The sequence below is a fragment of the Teleopsis dalmanni genome, chromosome 2 (genome assembly GCF_002237135.1).
Source record: "Teleopsis dalmanni isolate 2A chromosome 2, ASM223713v2, whole genome shotgun sequence".
Classification (NCBI taxonomy): Eukaryota; Metazoa; Arthropoda; class Insecta; order Diptera; family Diopsidae; genus Teleopsis; species Teleopsis dalmanni.
The window spans coordinates 190,790,163-190,811,392 of record NC_051847.1 but is presented as its reverse complement, the minus strand read 5'-3'; the positions used below and the strand labels follow the sequence as shown (position 1 = coordinate 190,811,392).

The following is a 21,230-nucleotide window of genomic DNA, read 5'->3' as shown; positions in this document are numbered from 1 at the left end:
TTAAACACCGTTAGGAAATATATAAACTATTTTATATGTATTCTTAGTCACTGTGGTGTCAGATGTAATAAATTCATCATTTACTCTGTAAAGACTGAGCTAGGACTCTCATAATGCAAGAACTAATTTATAACGTAAGCTCTACATAATTTCTTTATTGTGTGAAGAATAGTGATCCAAAATAAAATATTACATATTGAATGAATAGGTTCGTAAAACAACCTGACAGTCGGGTTTTGAAATTTCTCATGCAATTAAAAACAAAGTGCTCAGAATATTAGTCAAAATCATCACAGGTAGACCCTACTAGATCCAACATATCAATCATGTATCGAAGATAAGCTGCAAATAACACCTTATCTGTTACTGTCCAGCATTTTCAAGAACGAGGTCAAGATAGTTGCCTGGAGCATTAAAGATATTCATGCTCACTCTCTACCTGCTCTTCTTAGCTTCATTAAGAAGATTTCACTAAGAAATTTTAGTTAGAACATCTTTATTTTATTTCGAGTACTTAACCATTCTTTTGGTTTTGATACAGTGGACAATTAACTGAGTATCTTTGTTTTATCCTGTACAATAGTTAAGAAGAAAAAAATAATTTTTTTAATATATTTTTGGTATACAAATATAAATATGATCATTTTTATCTAAACTTATTTCTTTTTAATTATTCTTTACATTTTCCACGAGGCTTATCTTTTCCATGTCAAACCCTGATTTAATTTATTAAATCAATAAGAATATAAATAATGATATTTTCTTTTATTTACGTCTTCTACGTCTATTTCCTTTAAACAATATTTTTTTTCAATGCCATTCATTAAAATAAATTTGAATTCTTCCATTTCCTTTTTTATTCTATTTTTTTATTTAATTTTTTTTTTATTTTTTGTCAAAATGTTTTTGTTTACACTTTTTAAGCTGATAAATAACTTTATTCTTTCGGATAAATTATGCAGAAATGAAAATTTTCTTATTTGGCTGAAAAACAAGAAAAGCAATTAATTATTTCAAAAGGAACTTGTGAGGATAACCAAGATTGCTTATTTAAATTTCTTTATTAAATTGCTTAACGTACTGAGTTTAAATGCTCTAACAGCTTTCAAATGATGTATGAGCATAAGAAATTTGATATAATTTATTGACTTATAAATTTACAGGGTAAGTATTTGTATAAAATTTTTCTGATATTAGAATTAGGTTAGGTTAGTTTATGCTAGCAGACCAAAAAACTCACGCGTAGACCATTAAGGTCTACTGCGATACCAGATGAAAGTCTTAATTTTTTAGCGACAGTGAGCATCGATAGTATGCTACTTAAGAAGTATATAGTATAAGAAACTATAAGGTAGTAGTTTATTAATATGGTAATATTTACTATAATCGTAGAAAAAATTTAACTTTTCTTTAAAGAAAAAAATGTTATATAAAAATGTTTCTTTTTATGAAATTAATTTTTAATACTGACCACAACTGATGTTATAAGAATATTTGTATAATAAATGTATATACTAAGTCTAATAATAAGTCTAATAATGGAGATATATAATACAATAGATGGACTAGGTAGATTTCGCCCTTATGGCGACTTAAACTAATTGATTATAGAAAACTTACCATTTTTTATATATATTAAAGTTGAACATAGATTTGGCATATATGGTAAACTCATCAGCTATCTTTGGATTCTTATTCAACTTTCTTTCTACTAATTAAATAATTCAATTATGATTAAAGTTAATTATTTTCATACTGAGATTTAACTCTGATGTTCTCCTTGAGAATTCAATTAGGTTTAAAGAACACATTCTTAAGTAATGTATAGAAGATTATCTTTCAGTTAAATGTGCTAATATAATACACAACAGCTTTGACAGTTCACATAAGCTGTAGATAGAAAACTTCGTTATCAAAATAAAAATCTGGCAAGTGTTTTGCAATTAATGCGACTTGAGGCATGTGTCTCTTGTGGAGCAATTTCCATGTCTTATAAATCTGAAATCTCACTTTCTATTAAAATCTAGTAAAATTCTAACAGTCGATCCTGCTTAAAACAAGTTACGTTTAAAATCTACCGCCTCGTCTTAGAAAAAATAATCGTATTGAAACCTCCTTCACAGCATCAGAAACATCGGAATAATAAATCATGAACTATAGAATATAAAAACGGATAATGATTATGAAATATATCTATACTTATATACTTGAAATATATAATAAAGAAAATAAGATACACTGGCTCCAAACAGTTCTGGTACGAATAAAAAAAATAAATTTTATTTTTGCGTGCAAGAAATATATTTAGGCTAAGATTTATTGACGCTGATCCCTGTAATATTTATATAAGAAAATTATTTTTTAAATTATTCATTGATTTATATTGCATGAATAATAAATTATGTAAGTACTCTATTACATATGTTCACATAACCATTTTCATTGTGTATCAGAAAATAATTTAAATATAAATTATTTTTTTCATTCACATTGCATTTTGGTTTGAATTTAAAATAATTCATTGAAATGATATTACTTTGACTGGATTAGTATAAAAACTAGGATTTTTACAATGTTAGGTTAATAGAAGGTACACTTTCACATTTTTTAAGTCTGGTAATAATTCCATGCGCTTCCAATTTTTAGAGGGATTTATGTTCTCTTCACGACATACGCTTTTTACTTATTTTATTTATAGCCTGTATTTATTTATTAACTATATTATAATAAAATTTAATGTTTAATTTTAATTTGAATCTCACATTTAAAATGAAACACCATTACTCCTTGAATAGAACTATTCTAAAAACAAACACATGATTTACAAATCTCGAGAAATTTATTAGTTATTGATTGAATAAAAGAAGGAATAAAATACTGTTTATTAAGGAGAAATTAGAAAATTAAAAAAATAGATTTTTAAGTTCAATTATTTTGAATTAAAAAGAATAAATTGTCTTTTAATTAGCCAAACTTCCCACCATCACTTACCTACTTTTTCGAAACCTCTTAAAATTATTAAGGCAATTATTGTAAATGTCATGCTGGGTACAAATTAACCTACTAAATTGATTTTAAATCAATTACCCAGCAACCACTTTTATTTTATTCAGCATATGATTAGCGCACAACTTAGTTCAAGTGTTTACATTAAATTAAGCAAGCGTCAAAATGACAGCTAACAAACCAAAAAAAATGGGAAAATATTGAGTAAGAAGAATTGTTAACTGCTACTGTCAGTTAAAAACACGAATAATAAATTAAAAATATCACCAAAAAAATATCCAAGGTGCTAGTTCACAGCACTTATATAGCAAAATAAAAAGGACGTAATATCGCTGCCAACTTCTGTAACATCTGTAACTTCTGACAACATCATCTTCAATATTAGCAAATTGAAAATAAAATAGAATATAAAAAAATGCTAGTTAACTGCACTAAAAATATAATAATTTAATGAGTTATCGCCTTCTTGACTCCCTCATGTAGAAACGCTTATTTAATTTTACTATACGACTTATGGCAAAAACTTTATTAACTATACTTAAGCTCCAAATACAAAATTTCATGTTAGAAAAATTATATTTTTTAGTTTAAAAATTTATTTAATTAATTTAATTTAAAGAACATATATTTCATACCATATTTTTTTGTGCTCATAGCAAAACAAAAAAAAGACAAAATATTTTTTTGTGTTTTAATTTATTTTATTTAATTTAATTGCTTAAATCAAAATTACATTTTTAAATATTATTTATTATAATTTTTTTTATAATTCACTTAATTGTATTAATTATTTTTAATTTATAAATTGCTGAATTATTTGTGTAGTATTTCTGTATTAATTTTGCATTATTAATTTTCTGAATAAGTGAATTAATTTATAATTGAATTGAATCTGATTTTATTTTGAATTCATTTTAATTATGTGTCAATGTTTGTGTTAATCACATAATTATATTTATTTGTATGTATGTATATAGTACAATAGCATTAATAAAATTTAAAATTTATATTATAATTTTTAATAATAAAAAAATACAATACACATAAAATACACCAAACATTTGAACGAGTAAAATACATAAATTCTCTTATACATATACAAATATTATATTTATTAAATTGATTTTTAATGTTTATCACATTAAATATAGTAAAAAAATAAATTGAAAGTGTTTTAAATGTGCAAATGAAAAAATAAGTAATATTAAAAAAAGTGCTTTCACACACAATAAAAAGCACAGCAAAATGTTTTATTGTTTTAAAATCAATAAAAAAAATTTTGCACAGAGGATGAAAAAGAATTCAATTTTAATAAAGGCAAAAAGTTAATTATTTAATTCTTTTTTTTTGTTATTAAATGGCATTGTTCAAAAATAAAAGTTACGCGAATAATAAAATCACTTACAACAAAAAAGCCAAACAAAATTAAGTTCTGTGTAGTTTTTTTACATAAAGTTGTTACCATTATTTCACTATTATTTAAATATTGAAACTATTGTAGCTTTTTTTTTATTTTGTTTATATATGCTTTTCAAGGAACTAATATGTCTGGTATTATTTAATTATTGCTATGTTTTTTGTTTTTATATTTTTTTTTTTTTGCCAATATTAAAAATCATTTTTTTATATTTTGCTGACTACGAATAAATCTCTTCTGTAAGTTTATGAAGCCTTAAGTTTAATCTGAAATACTTTTTATTTATATATTTTTTTTTATTTAAAAATTAAATAAATATTACGAAAGTGCTTTAGTCAAAAAATTTTAGTTTTAAATTAATTAAAACTTTGTATAATTCATATATATATTTTTTTTTTAATTGCTGTTCTTTGCATCACTAAAGTTTATTTATTTTAATTTAAATTATTTTGTAGATATTTTTTCTTTATAATTGCAGTATAAGTTTTTTATTTTTTTCTTTTTTATTTAGTAACACTAATATTTACTTTAATATAATTTAACAATAATTTAGAATTTCTTGTACAGTTTTAATATTTATATATTTTTAAATGGTTTTGTGTAAATTTTAATTCTTAGTGTTTTTTAAATAACTTGGTTGTTTGTTTATTTTTATTTCATTTTTTTTCGCCACCTTAAAATTACATATTTGTTATTTATATATAAACAAAATGTTCTATATATACATATAAATTAATATATGTATACTATATATTTTTATATGTTTCTCTTCAGTTTACTGATTTCTGTTACTATTTTTGAAATTTATATTGTATTTCTTTATACTTATGGTATTACTTTTACCATTTACTCTTTTTTTAATATGTATATATAAATATCTTAAAATGTTATTGAAAACTAGTGAAAAGCATTTACTTATTTTAGAGAACTAAATTCAAATTTATTCGTTGCATTCCAACTATGGAAAAAATTTAATTCTTGTTTTGTTATTATTTATTTTAAGAAAAAATTTTAAAATATTTTATGCTTAATAGAAAATGGTCACTATATGACTTTAATGCTTATTTAGAATCTCATTTATTAAATTTATTTGAGTGATTTAAAAATTGTACAAGTAATTGACGATATTATTTGGAAGCAACAATTTCGCAAGACCCCAAAATTTTACTCCTCACGAAATTGTCGTTTGCTTAATATTACGTCTTCAATGACAAAAGTTAACCGAAATTTTAAATTTTAAAAACAGCGTATAAAATAAAAATATTATTAAAATTATTAGTTTTTAATTTATAAGTTTCATATTAAAAAAAAAAATTTCTTTCACTTTAAAACAATTTTAAAGCTTTTTTTTATTTTTTAAGTTTTCATTTCTAATAATATTTAAAATATTTATTCATTTTTTAAGTATATAAATATTTTTGTATATGTATATACTAGCAGATAGCGTAGACTAAAAATTCTCTGCTTTTAATAAATATTTCTATATAACTTTTTAATTTTTATACTTGACTTACTCTCTAATTGATTTTTTTAAGTGAAATTTAGAATGTTTCCTAATCTTTTTGTTATAATTCATTTTTTTAGTTTTTTAAATATTTATTTTAAAACGGCATTAGTTGATTTTTAATTATTAATGTTTATCATTAATATATATACTCATTTTATTTTACTCTGGGAAGACTGATAAAATTACAAAGCAAAGTATTTTAAACAAATTTCAGCATTAAATACAATATAAGATTTATACAATATATTTTTTTTTTTTATCTTTAAATGACTAAAAATTTGCTATTGTAGTTATAACTGCAGAATGAAACAAAGAGTTATATAGTTATAAATAAATATGCAAAATATGGTTTATAAATATAGATATGAAATACGAAGAAACAATTCATAATCTCGCTTTAGGTCCCACTTATAAAAATTATTATATAAAAAATGACTTAAGCAGATAGTAAATTAATTCATATATATATTATAAAAGTATAACTAAAAGTGTACAGTTAATAATAAAAAAAACTTATTTAAAATTATTTAAAATTAATTAAAAATTAAAATAATTTTTTTTTAAGTTTTGAACCTTAACGACGAGCCTTAAACACACTTCCGATAGAACTGTAGACCATGTATATAATAGGCAAGCATAATAGTAAAATGAACTTCGATATTTGTAGTTCATTTGCGCCGTTGCAGCCATCTTGATCGCAGCAAAATGTTTGGGTCTCCCAAACCTCTGTTAAATTACAAAAAAAAAAAATTGTTATAAATTTAATCATAAAAGTTATAAATAAACTAAATGATTACAATATAATTATAATAAAATAAGTATAAAAATAAAAATATTTTACAAGTAATAATTGGCTATACACAACATCTATCTCTATAATACAAAACATGCCTCTCTAAGCTTTTGATTATAAAAGAATTTATTATTGCAAATACAATATATTTTTTTTATTTTTATTATTAATTATAATAAACTGTTCGATAGTAAATTCCAATAGAAGACTTCTCTGAAACTTTTTTTAAGAATACTTGTATAATTCTTAAGAATAAGAATTGAAAATAGTATAACTTTAAAATTATAAAATGATTGTATTATATATTATACCCATATAATTTTAGAACTCTTAACAGTTCCTAAAAGAATTTGAATCGGAAGATAACTAATGATGCAAATGACAATAAGTATCAACTATCTTATGATATGTATAAACAAAAATCCAGTCAAGGCGCAAAGAGGGGTTTTGTAGAAACCTCGCAGTTAATAGAGAGTAAAAGTGCTCAGGTGCACTGACTCCACTCAACTAGCCTCAACATAGTAGTATATATACTATGTTTGTCAATTTTTTTTCAATTACTTATTGCTTTCTTGTTGTTCTAGCATTTCATTAGTGCTGCTTTTTTATATTTAAAATTCTAAATCGCTAATATAATTCTCTAGTCCAATTTCTAAATGTTGATTATTTTCCTTATAAAGTCTGTTTAAGATGGGATAGTTACAGATGGGCGTACCTCTGTAGAAAAGCATCTACGAAAAAGTCTTTAGGGATATACGCTAAACCAAGTCTCATTACGTTTCTTTCTTAAACATAGTGACCTGTTAGCATCAATACCGTCGTATTCCGTACTAGATACCGCTTTAGTTGAAGCAACTAATCGATACGCTTATTGTCAAAACTAGACCAAGCAAGTCTTGAAGCCTGACAAAAATTTTTATCTACCCTACTTATAGGTCTTTCAATGTATGTCCTTTTGAGTAACATTTATATTTTTTTTTAATAAAATGTCAGTTAGAAAATAATTATTTCTTATTATTTAAAAATTTTAAGTTAAATGTGATGGTAGAATTTAATTTTTAATACTTTGGCTTATAACAATATTATTTTTTTTTAAATATTTACTTTTAAAAATGTATCTTCATTAATTGTAACTAAGAAGATTTTTACATTTGTTTCGCTACACTAGCATCACGTATCTGTATTAGGTGAAGTTAGCCTATAAGCTTCCTTCTTATCTAAATTTAATCGAAATTAATTAAATGGTTTTCGATTACATAAACAACATTCTATTTAAGTATATAACATATGGATAAATCCTTGCGTATTTATTTGTGTGGATAAATAATATTATAATGCATATGGCTTAAATTAAATAGATGAATACTACAGCGCTTAAAATAAATCTCTTACGTTTAATGACAAAATATTAAATTAAAGATTAATATTTTAAATGAAATATTAACATATAATATCCGCTTTATATTTTCATAATAATGAAATGAATTTGAAACAATTAATAATCGTTTTTGAACTAATACACATTAATCCAATACCTTACCGATATTATTGTGTATTAAAATTCCATTCGATTATTTATGGCCAATTGTTGAGAACACAGTAAATATTTTAATATTTTAGGAGAAAATTTTTGTGTGAATATTTAATGTTCTTAAAAGTCATAATTCATTAGAGCGACGGGCGAGCAAAACTGCACTAAGGCTGCATTTCGTTGCATTAATTTTCATACCAAATTACAAAAACTCAAATTTCCAATAAAACGTAAATATTTTTCAATGTGAAATTAAAATTTTTGTGGATAATTTATGGATACGAACCACAAAAGTTACACAAAAAATGGTACTCACCTTTCTCAACGCATTCCGTGGCACAATCCCGTACAGTGGACAATTCACTGACGTATTTCTGCAATGGAAACAAACAAAAGATACAAATAAATATTGAATTTTCTAGTCACTCGTACATAAATTAAATTCAATGTACATTCAAAATATTTATGTGAAATGAATTTCAATTAAATTTTATTTTAATTGCAAAATTTTAGTTACATTTTGGCAATTTTTTATTATTGTTGTTGTTGTTGTCGTTGTTATTGTTGTCATTGTTTGAAATGACAGCAATTAGAAATACAGATAGTTCTCCAATCAGAGAAGAGTTGCCTTGCAAAATTTCATTTTAAAATAAAATCAAATTTTTTTTCAAATCAATTTTTGTTATTCAATTAAAATCACTTTTAAATATATACAGTTTTTTTTTTTGTTTTAGTTTAAATAAATATATCAATGCATATTTGGCATTGCTTTATTTAATTAATGGGCCAGCAAGTTCTTTGTAATTTGGGCAATTTGGTATTCATTGATATGACCTCAACTAATTCTTTACAGAGCAAACAATAATTAAATAGATTAAATAACCAAAACTGGAATAAATATGAATTATTTCCTTTTTATTAGTATACAAATATAATTTAATTAGTTTAATATATTTTATATTTACAACTGTATTTTAATTATGTTGCGGTTAATATCATATTGTTGAAAAAAAAAAACTATGTATATACGAGGGCGATTTGATAAGCCAGTGACTTTGTGAATAAAACAAATTTTTTTCGGCAAATAAACATTTTATTTTGCTACATAATCACCTTTTAGCTCGATACATTTAGTTCAGCGTTTTTCTAATTTTCTTATTCCCTCCAAATAAAAGGTTTTCTCAAAGCTCTCATAATACGCGTTTGTTTCGGTAATGACTTCTTCATTCGACTCAAATCTCTTACCGCCCAGCCATTTCTTTAGGTTTGGAAACAGAAAATAGTCGCAGGGGACTAAATCTAGAGAATATCCTGGATGGGGTAGCAGTTCGTATTCCAAGTCGTAGATTTGGGATCGTAATGCTTAATCAGCACACGAAATTTACTTTTTTCCATTTTCGTAAAAACTCACGACGTTGTCTGCTTTGAACGGCTATTAAACACCAACTGTACGACATAGCCTGCTCAAAATTAAAAAGTTGCCCACTGGTAGATTACAGCTAACGGCAGCACTGTTGCATTTGGAGTAACTACGCGGGAAATTCAAAAAGTCACTGACTTATCAAATCGCCCTCGTATATACTTAAGAGTGTATTTACTCATACCAAATTTTAGTGGAAAACTAAAATTTAATTATAAATAATTAATCAATAAAATATTTATTATCTCATATTATCAACCATTTGATCAACTCATAGGAGTATAGTTATACACATATTGAACTTGGACACAGAGGATTGTTTTATGAGAATTTAACTTAGTGAATTAATTTTTGCTTTAGTTTATTATTATTAGGACATATTTGTATTTTAACAAATTACAAATTTAGTCTATTTTTGTTTTTAATTACACCAGATAAAGTTTGTGCAAAAACAATTACTATTCTTTATATATTTTCAGAGAAGAAAAATTATTAGTAATATACTCATAAGTATATATTTATTCTCATATTGAACACAAAAGATTACTTTATGAGAATTAAACTTGGTGAATTAAAAAAAATATCACGATTTTTTATATATTTTCGAACAAGAAAAAATTATTTATAAATATATATATAAAATAAATATTTATAAATAATTATATTATTAATCTGATTCTGCTTATACATAAGTTAAAAGTTAATTTCATTGACATAAAAGTCAAAATTAACTGCTCCAACACAGAGTAAATCAGTGTTTACTGACCATAATAATGATCAGTATTTAGGCCCAATAAAATGACAATAAATAATGAAAAATAGTAAGATATGTATATAGTAAATAGTAGGTACCAAATTAAAATCAATAACACCTCTTACGAAAGAGTCAAATTATCATAAATCAATCAAATAAAACAAAACCGCTAACAAAGGGTCAAATCAGAATAATTATCTAGATACCACCTCACATCAATGCTAGAATAGACTTCTTGAAATGTGCTGCCTAATCAAGGTATTTAGAAGATACCTAAATACCTCCTACAAGGGGGTTCAACTAAATCAAGTCCGGTGGTAAAAGAGACTTTATGAAGTATGTGAACGAGTCAGTTTCATCACACATGAAAAATAAAACTCTAAATTACAATCATCGAACTAATTTTACTTTATGAAGCAAAAGTCGGGCAGCAAATGAGTGTGAGTTTAAAAAATCAACAATCGTTGAAATGGACTTAAGACTTAAGAGTATAAAGAGAAAGGTGGATATGCTAGAATAAAAAACAATCATAGCAAAAGTCAGCTACAGAAAGCTCACGTCAAAATAAAGCCGAATGTTATCAACTTAAGTTGTTCGGTTATATGCCAATAATTTCGCAATTAAGAACTACCAATGCATCCTGGAAATAAAGCTTTAAGAAAAAAATACTGTAGAGCGTACAAGACAGAATTAAAGGCTGTTTTAGAGATTGCAAGAAGTAAATAGAAAAAAATAGGCAAAATAAGAAAGTTGTGTAGAGCTGTTTAAAGTGGAAGAAATTTGGGGTACTATCTTGTGGTGAAACAGCAGTCATTCAATCAAAACAAAAAAAAAAAAAACAAAATCTAACTTCTCAATATTAACAACTATATTTTACCATCCCAATATTATACTGTACTACTACTATATCAAATAGTTAATAAATTCAATGCTTGCAAAATACATAAGAATTTAATTATTTAATATCCATTAATTAAGATTTTGTCATTATATTAAATTAATATATTATTGTGATCACTATATATATATATATATATTTGATCATTCCATGGAATTAAATTCAATTGAAATGTTTTGTTAATAACATTACAACTGTGGGATGCAGTCGAGATCACTGTAGAATAATGTTGGAAATGATAATCAAAGTTATTTTATATTAAATTATAGAATTTTTTCAAAGCTATTATATATTAAATTATAGACCTTTATCACCATAAATGAGAGCTTAGTTGATAAACAAAATTGATGAAGTTATTACCCGAAATGAAATAAATTCTTAGAAATTACCTAAGCAGTTATCTTATCGTTAATACATAATAATACTTCAGTATAGTATTTGACAAGTCTGAAAATCATTGATTTATTTTATAATTCCTCAAATCACGATTTAATGGAATTTCCATTGTAATACATACTCTTTTTCATACTAAGTAATTATTTTCTTATCGATCTACAATGACATTATTTAAATCGTATTAAAATGTACTTATTTTTAAGTATTTTTGATTTAAAATAATTATCTCAAGTTGTATTCTACATTATCATAAAAATCTGTAATACGTGACAAAATAATAATTTAGATTAGAATAAAAACTTTTCTATTATATTCTAAATACTATAGATTATAATCCCATTTAATTGAAATTGATGTGTATACTTAATTTGTGGAAAGTACTTAAATATTTTCTTATCAAATACAATTACTGGAAATTAAAAAAAAAAATCTGAATAACTTCTAAACAAGCTTAATAGGTAAATTATTGAAAATATATTCTATTTATCTATAACTATGAACAGGAACCAAACACATAGCAGCCCACATGGTGAACATCACCCAAAGGTCTTATATGGCGTGTAATAAACTCCATAAACTACGTTCTGTTTTAAAAATCAAAGACATGGTAAAGTCATAAATTTATCAGGCATTAGACATTATTTCCTGTCAATTTAATTAACTAATCAGCTTACGTTAACCAAGTGTGGACTTAGTTTTAATAATAAAATGTATCACTAGTATTTGTCATAAACATGTTATCAAATGTTTAAGAATTGTGTATAAACAAGTATTCTTTCACTTTTATCTGTTTTTTTTTTGGTATGGTGAGATATTTTTAAATTTATTACAACTAACCTTTAGCAAGTCGTCAATGAAGATTATGAAAAAAAAAAATCATAAATGAAAAAGCGTGATAGTTAAAGAAAAAACACGCGTAAAATATTCAAGATAAGCCGTCTTAATATAATTTAGGAGTTATTTATGAATCGAAATATACCCCATAAAACATACTTATATTGGACATTAATAATCTTATCGCTCCAATCGTTTTTATTGTGTAAGTAGCGAATTCGCATTTAACATTCAGAAGCCTTTTGCACTGATCCGCACATGCTAAGTACCACGCAGTTTGCATTAAAATGTCGGGCGGTTACCACGGAAAACTACTCACACTTTTCATACTTACACTTCTCACAATAACATCACAGGCTTTGCCAAAATGTGATCGAAATGATGAGGATTGCCGTGAAAGATTTATGCATCCTGACTTACCAAACGAACCACCGAAAGATGTAGTAAACTCTCGCGCTTATGAAACTGAGAAATCAAATGATTATTGGCTTAATCAAGGCAAAGAATTCATCAAGGAAAAACTAACAGCACAGTTAAATACAAAACGTGCCAAGAACGTCATTTTATTTTTGGGTGATGGTATGGGCTTGACCACTATTGCAGCCACACGTAATTTACTTGGTGGCGAAGAAAAAAGTTTGGCATTTGAAAAATTTCCCTACACTGGACTGTCAAAAACCTATGCCATAGATAAAATTGTTTCGGACTCTGCCTGTACTGCAACAGCTTACCTATGTGGCATCAAGGCCAATGAAGGTACTATTGGCGTAAACGGTCATGTACAACGAGACGATTGTTTAGCTATGCAAGACCAAGATAATTATGTTTACTCTATTGCTAAGTGGGCTATGGATGTTGGTAAATCAGCTGGTGTTGTCACAACAACCAGAATCACACATGCCTCGCCGGCAGGCGTTTATGCACATACTGCTGAACGTGACTGGGAAAATGACAGTGAATTGAAAGAAGACTGTGGTTCAGATTCCACTGCACAGGATATTGCATATCAGCTTATACACGGTGAAGTGGGTAGTAAACTAAAGTTTGTTATGGGCGGTGGTAAAAAACACTTCATTGATAGTAGCCTCTATGAAAAAGGGGAACGTAGTGATGGACGCAATCTGATTAACGATTACAAGCAGCAAAATGCTAAAAACTTGTACGTTGAAACGCATGAGCAGCTGATGAATGCAAATCTCGATGAGGCGGAACGCGTTTTTGGGCTCTATCAGGACAGTCATTTATTGTATCATTTGGAAACTAACGAAACTACAACACAACCAACTTTAGAAGAAATGACACGGAAAGCAATTGAGTACCTGAGCAAAAATGATGAAGGTTACTTTATATTCATTGAAGGTGGACGTATCGATTTGGCGCATCATGATAATATGGCACGCATTGCACTGGATGAGGCTGTTGAGTTTTCCAAAGCAATTGATGCGGCACGCGAAATGACAAGTGAAGATGATACATTAATTGTTGTGACTGCAGATCATTCGCACGCCTTCAGTTATGCTGGTTATCCGGTAAGTTACAAATCCCCTTTGATACTCGTAACATATAAACGAATTAAATATTTTACTATGAAAAAGACTGCAAAAAAGTTCTGTTTAGGACGTCATGCATACATAAGCTAAACTATAATAATATTGCTGTTAAAAGAAATTCTATTTTAAAAATGAATAATGTCACTTGATGCTAAACTTTCAAAAATTAAGCTATCTAAAATACTAAAAGAAAAAATAGAATAACAACTATTTTTTGTTATCCTTAACATATTTTTAACATATTTCCAATTGTATATAATTACATGAATATATATAAATAGATTTGTTTTTGTTTCTAGTATCGCGGAAGCGACATTTTCAGTCGTACAGTTGCCACGCCTGACGACCAAAAACCATTTTTAGTACTTAGCTATGCAAATGGTCCAAGCTATGATACATTTTATGACGTGGAAAAACATGAACGCCGCGATCCTTTACAAGTGTTAACAGGCGATGCACATGATTCTTTTCCATCAACGTTACCACTTGACTCTGAAACACATGGTGGTGATGATGTGGCTGTTTATGCTTCAGGGCCTTGGTCGCATTTATTCACTGGAGTTTATGAACAAAATGCAATACCACATATGATGGGTTATGCTGCTTGCTTGGGTGAAGGATTAAAAGTTTGTGACAGTCCTTAATAGAGAAATGAAAATTGCTTTTATTTTCGTTTCATAAAATTTGTGTATTATTTTCTCAATTATATTTATTATTATAAAAACTAAATTATTTAAAATAATTTTAAATAAAATTATTAATGATTTTTATTGTGTATATTATTAACCCACACATAAATAAGTTTCTTTTTACTTTTGAATTCGATTTCAAAATATTTTATTTTGATTTAGGTAAGATATTATAGTGTGGATATATATCATTTCTTAATACTTTAAGTTTATATATCAAAATATAAGCTTTATTTTTCGTAAAGATTTGAATATTTAACATGGTCAATTTTTCATATTAATTAAAACTCTTATTCATTTAAATATATTTTTATTTTAAACAAACTATCAAGATGTTAACGAAGACGAGATAATACTGTGGATTTCTGTAAAAAAAATATTCAAGATTTTTGATATCACAAATAACACCAATGCGACATTACGAATTAATTTTACTATAAAATTGAGTGTTACGAACTTCTACAATTACTTGCCACTCGGAATAAGATTACTCTGGGTAACCTTATGGGAATAAGGTTACTTTGGGCTCTAGGTTACTGGGTTCCGAACCACAGAGGAGTTTTAAGAAGTAAACAAGCTAATGAGCTAACCAGAGCTGCATCAGTAACTGCTTTTAAATGGGCTCAATCCTTTTGTGATTTCAACTGGGCCAGCACAAAACAAATAATCAAGAAGAGAGAGAATCATGTGCTGCTGATGTGCTGGAAAGACTTCCCATGACTTAGACAAAGCAAAACACTGATCAAATCGTAATCCTACAAAAATATTCATAAAGGTAATTTAAGATTGACAACAAGTTTCATTATAGGACATTATGGTCTGAAATATCACCTTCATGAACTATGATTATCTGCTAATTCGGAATGCTGATTATGTCTCGAAGATGATTTTTGCGGCTTTCCAACTTTAACAACACACAGTAGAAATTTATTTCATATGGAATTTCTATCACCAGAACAATTTAAGAGGTTTTCTCAAGATTTAGTTCTGGACTTTGTTCACAAAGCTTTAAAGGGCTATGTGTAATCAATGGTGAAATTGGTACGTCACGTCATTAAATTTTAATAATAATAATACTATAAAATTAATTAAAAAATGTATATGGTATAATATAGTGTACTATTAGGGAGGTTAATTTCCAGATGAACAAAGCACTTCGATCATAATAGTTATTTATTCTAAGAGCTACTGCATAGTTATTGTGGATGTCACATTTAATACATAGTTTTTAGAATATAGACAACGCAGACCATGTCCTCTGTTATTGTCATTGTTTTCTTTCATGTGTTCTACCATATATATCTATTTCTATCACTATACTTTTTTTATTTTTAAGTCTGTTTAATATCAATCTCTCCTAATTTTAATGAATGTTCATTACGTTGTTCATGGATTTTATTATTTTACTTATATTTATAAACATTATAGTTTTTCTACTCGCCAGTGATTGTTTTTTCATAGCCTCTATATTCTTTTAATAAGAAGGCATTATTCTATTTCTATTTCGTCATATTTATTTAGTTAACTTTTTTCTGAAATAATAAAATTTAATTATCAATTAAATAAAATAAAATTTTATCAAATTTTTTTATTCCCATAAGTTAACTTATGGAACCTAAGTAACTTCTTTTCATAATAACGATTTAAATTATAATTTTAACAATTAAAAATTTGGTCTAAAATTTTTGGCTCATGCTCCATCTAATTTCTTTGTGGAACTGACTACATTAATTATATAAAAATTATTTTCTCCAATGTTTCTCAAATTATTTTCTATTATTTACAGCCACTTTTAAATTAAAATTCATTTACTATAATAATATATAGTAAAATATCGAACCTTCTTTACAAAAATACAAAAAATTTACATATTAAATCATCAGACTCCTATTTGCGAAAACTACGCCTTTATACATAAATGCCTTTACAAATGCATTAAATCACTGCTAAGAATAACTGCACATTAATTTTAATTTATGGTATATTGCTTTTATATTGTCAAATCTGTAAACATGTGAACACACCGGTAGCAGCAATTAAAATCCAAATGAAGGCAATAACAACTTGCAACATTGCACGTGTCATACTGCCACATTGCATTGCAAATATGGAATATGCATTTTTATTGCTGATTATCTTCACATGCACGAAGATTATTGCTCCCAGAAGATTTCATTTATAACGTATGATATGTCACATATGCAATTGAGAAAACAATCTGGACTTACTCAAGCTGCACATTTTACTGTAATTACACTTAACCTGAATGCACAAATTTCGTCAATTATGTCAGCATTATGGAATCAAACAATCCCCTTGAGGTGAAATGCTATGCATATTTATCCTTAATATGCACAAATATTTAAATTATGAGCCATCAGATCCAATGCGAAGGTGTGAAGTTGTGCTTTTGCATATTTTAAATATTCATGTATGTTAATCAGTGTGCTCATTTAAAGCACCTGTTTATTTATAATATTAAGCACACAACAAATTGAAAAAGCCAACATGAATTGTTTGTACAACGTATCGTATGAGTGATTTTTGTATTCATGTACACATGCATTTACATTTGCATATATTTGAACAAGATTTTGTAACGATATTATAAACAAAAAAAAAAAATTTATTTGGATCACTTTTTCGTGCTACATTATTTTATTTAATTTTAACAGAATCTTATTGAATTTTAATAAATTTCTGATTAAAATTAACTAAAAGTTTATAATAAATTTTCTACACAAAGTAGTATACATGTACACGGTTTACTTTTATATTAAATATTTAATTATTTACAATCTTTTAAGGATTTAATTCAACTTTTAAATTGAAAATTAAATAAATAACTAACTAAAACTTCAGTAACGTTTAAAGTGATTAAAAATTCAATCTGAAATTGCTATGAATTCTGCTACCTGTATATCTTAAGAATTATTCCAACAAAGCTTTGGTTTATATCTATAACAAATTACAAAAGTTTCTGTATACAACATATGCTTAAAATCAATTATAGAATTTCACATAAACAGCAGTATCAATATTCTTATACACAAATGCTTGCGAAACCTCCTGAAATTATTGTGACCCTGGTAAGTAAGTAATGGGCACTTATGGAGATCAATTCGTCTAAGCAATAAAAGTACTTGAATAAAAGACAAGAAGTACTGATAAAGAAAACCAAAAATAATAATACGAAAAATCTTTTAACTAATTTCTATATTAAGTATTCGACAAAGCTAGTATTAGACAGAATGTGACTAATTAAAAAAGTTAACTTTCAGATGAACAAAGCACTTCGTTGTAACAGTTACTAATTCTAACTACTATCACATGGTAGTGGTGTCCTACTTGATGTCCCATTTGGCACTTCAATTTAGTTTTTAGGTTATAGACAACACACAATATAAAGTTCTTTTAAATAATTTCTATATTAAGTATTAGACAAAGCTAGTATTAGACACAATGTGACTAATTAAAAAAGTTAACTTTCAGATGAACAAAGCACTTCGTTATAACATTTACTAATTCTAACTACTATCAAATAGTAGTGGTGTCCTACTTGATGTCCCATTTGACACTTCAATTTAGTTTTTAGAATATAGACAACACACAATGTAGAAATCTTTTAACTAATTTCTACATTAAGTATTAGACAAAGCTAGTATTAAACACAATGTAACTAGTTTATATTATTAATGCAATACCTATGCTTCGCAAGGCCTAAGTTAGCATTGTAGGTAACAAATGCTACCTACAATATATTAATAATATGTATACAGATTTATATATGCAATATAGTAGCACTTAATATATTTAAATTTCTTTTATATATAATAAACATATTCTGACATATTAAACAATATTAAAGAAATATTAATGTATTTACTTACACTTTAATTTCCTTGTAAAGTAGGAACAAAAGTGACGAAAACTAACTTAATAATACTACATAGCATATATTCCTGATCACTGCAATAATATAAATCGATTTAATAGCGTGTATGTCTGTCTCTGAAAAAATCAAAGCTAAAGTCTTACTGTTTGCATATACTACACTCAGCCACATCGCTGAGTTTAGTTAACTATACTATATGTACGCGGAATAAGTTATATAAATAATATATGTAAATTATTATTTATTTTAAACATGTATACTTTATAGACAATACTTTATAAAATATGAAATATTGTATTTTATAAAGAATAAATACGTTATGTAAATACCAACAAAAATTTATAAGAAAATCGCCTTTACTGCATAAATATTATATATAGCAACTTACTCATTATTATATTGCTATTATATAGGTATTTTATAAAATATTTTGCGATATTTTATATCTCATAAACATTTCATATTTTTATTAAACTGAATCGATTTTAGAGTTCTAGATGCAATTGGCTAATCTTGAGTACTCTTATCTATGTTATTAGTAATAGTAACTACTATTTAGTTAACTGATAATTGGTCTTAATTACAACGTCACTGCACTTATACTTTTCTGCACTATCACTTTTCTTATATATAGGATGTTTTAAACCAAATGGCACAAGTATAAAATATATTTTCTTCATCAAAGAGATTAGCATTAATCAAATGGGATGATGTGTGCATTTTAATAATAATCAAAAAATAAACTACCTATAAATTGTGATGTAACTCAAGGACCTATTTATATCACGATTCCCTACACAGTTTTAGGAAGGGTAGACTCAAATCGACTGACAGGAGTAACAGAGATAGGGTATAATCTATAAAGGGAAACAGTTAATGGCACGATTTATCTTTTTTTTGTTTGATGTCATCTGTGGTAACTAGTGTCATAGTAGGCATCTAGAATCATATCAATAACATCAAGGCTAACACAACAAATGTTGAAACAAATTTGCTGAAAAGAACTCTATAGTCATGAAATTCTTAATATCTTAGCTATTCATTCTAATAAGTTATAAATCAGTATAATATCTACACCTTTTTCTCTCTCTCTGTCACTAACACGATTTTGTTTATTCTTATTTAATATTAATGCACTATGCTTTGAATTTATTTTATAATCATGAATAATTAAATTATTATTATAATTATTTAGCTGCAATTTTTTTGAAGCAAAAATTTTATTTAAATAAATAATAATATAAATACTATTCAAAAAAAATTTTTCTTTTTTAAACAGTTGTTTATACAGATAAAGCAAATCAACTGCTTACAACCTCTTCATAGAGTAATAAAAAGTTGTTAATGGAATAACCTACATTGGAGATATCTCTGAACAAAAATATTTTGGTCAAATTGTCGTACTGATAACCATTTATATGTCAATTTTTATCGTCGTTTGATGATAAGTTGGTTCACACCAGCTGTTTGAATGAGTTGTGATTTTTTATTATCTATAAATATAAAAAATTGAATATTCTTCAATTTTCTGTCTACAAAGCATTTATGCAACGCATTATTACACATGAAAGTATGATTGTGATTATAAAAGATAGTAAGAATCTTTGAAAATGTGTTTAAATTTAAAAAATTCAAATATTATAAATCTTAGAAATCTTTTTTAAAAAAAAATAATTTTTAGTAAATTGGTATTACGACCGATATTTAATTAGTTTTTATATTTTTACCGGGATTAGGTTGTTTATTCAACACATAAGTTTATAAAAATGTTTTTTAAAATATATAAAAAATTACACTTTTTAAACTATGTTAAATGTTTAATTTATTTAATTTTTACACAAAAATTGTTTTAATTACAAATATTTCGGCCTACTTCGTAGACCATCTTCAGTGTATATTAAGAAAAGATTTTCTTAACAATTAATTAACAATTAATTTTTTTTAGTAATTTTCTTTCTTTTAACTAAAAATAATTTTATATGTATTGAAGTCACATCTTTGAAACAGTAAGTGCTATTTAATCTTTAAATGAAATGTCATTTACTAATTATTTTTTGGCTTAAATACCATTTTGAATATAAGAACGGTTTAATACATGTCACTGTGTGCAGAAATAAACTTTACTTCTGAAAAAGTAATTACTTAAATTTTTTGAACATTATACTTGTAGTACATTCTCCTTCTCTGATTACAAGGAAAACATGTATAAACTGGCAAAAGTGCAAAAATCCTCTATGAGTAAATGTTTTCTCACTACACTCATATTCATTATCCTAACACACACAACACTAAAACATACAAACAATATTACAGGATAGTTAGTTTTAATATATAGTACAGATAATAATATGCAGGATCTTAATTAATTTTTATAATGGATTCAGTTGGCAGGTGATTAAATTCCTTTGCCAGCTAACTTCTTTATTTAATATTGGAAATGTAATTTTCTCATTTATTTTCTGAGATTTTACGACTTTTATGTATCTTTAAGTTATTACCAGTACAAGTTCAATTGAAATTTTTATAAAAAAATATTAAGA

At 25.9% G+C, this 21,230-nt stretch overlaps 2 protein-coding genes across 2 annotated transcripts; one reads left to right on the top strand and one right to left on the bottom strand.

Annotated features, from left to right (window-relative positions):
- Positions 1 to 6,442: 6,442 nt before the first annotated feature.
- On the bottom strand, positions 6,443 to 9,711 carry LOC119676426. The gene is made up of 3 exons (XM_038087665.1): positions 9,640 to 9,711; positions 8,571 to 8,628; positions 6,443 to 6,656 (listed from the first exon to the last, which is right to left on the bottom strand). Exons 1-3 carry the CDS (start codon positions 9,709 to 9,711, stop codon positions 6,505 to 6,507), a joined length of 282 nt encoding a protein of 93 aa, XP_037943593.1. The 3' UTR covers positions 6,443 to 6,504.
- A 3,081-nt stretch (positions 9,712 to 12,792) lies between these two features.
- On the top strand, positions 12,793 to 14,791 carry LOC119681013 (membrane-bound alkaline phosphatase-like). Its single transcript, XM_038094068.1, has 2 exons — positions 12,793 to 14,085; positions 14,406 to 14,791. Exons 1-2 carry the CDS (start codon positions 12,844 to 12,846, stop codon positions 14,748 to 14,750), a joined length of 1,587 nt encoding a protein of 528 aa, XP_037949996.1. The 5' UTR covers positions 12,793 to 12,843; the 3' UTR covers positions 14,751 to 14,791.
- The last annotated feature ends 6,439 nt before the right edge of the window (positions 14,792 to 21,230 follow it).

Coding starts and splice junctions, on each gene's coding strand:
- LOC119676426 (XM_038087665.1), bottom strand. CDS start 9,711: ATGTCGTACAGTTGGTGTTTAATAGCCGTTCAAAGCAGACAACGTCGT. Junction 8,629..9,639: donor TTTTACGAAAATGGAAAAAA/GTAAATTTCGTG, acceptor TTTCCATTGCAG/AAATACGTCAGTGAATTGTC. Junction 6,657..8,570: donor CACGGAATGCGTTGAGAAAG/GTGAGTACCATT, acceptor GTAATTTAACAG/AGGTTTGGGAGACCCAAACA.
- LOC119681013 (XM_038094068.1), top strand. CDS start 12,844: ATGTCGGGCGGTTACCACGGAAAACTACTCACACTTTTCATACTTACA. Junction 14,086..14,405: donor TCAGTTATGCTGGTTATCCG/GTAAGTTACAAA, acceptor TTTTGTTTCTAG/TATCGCGGAAGCGACATTTT.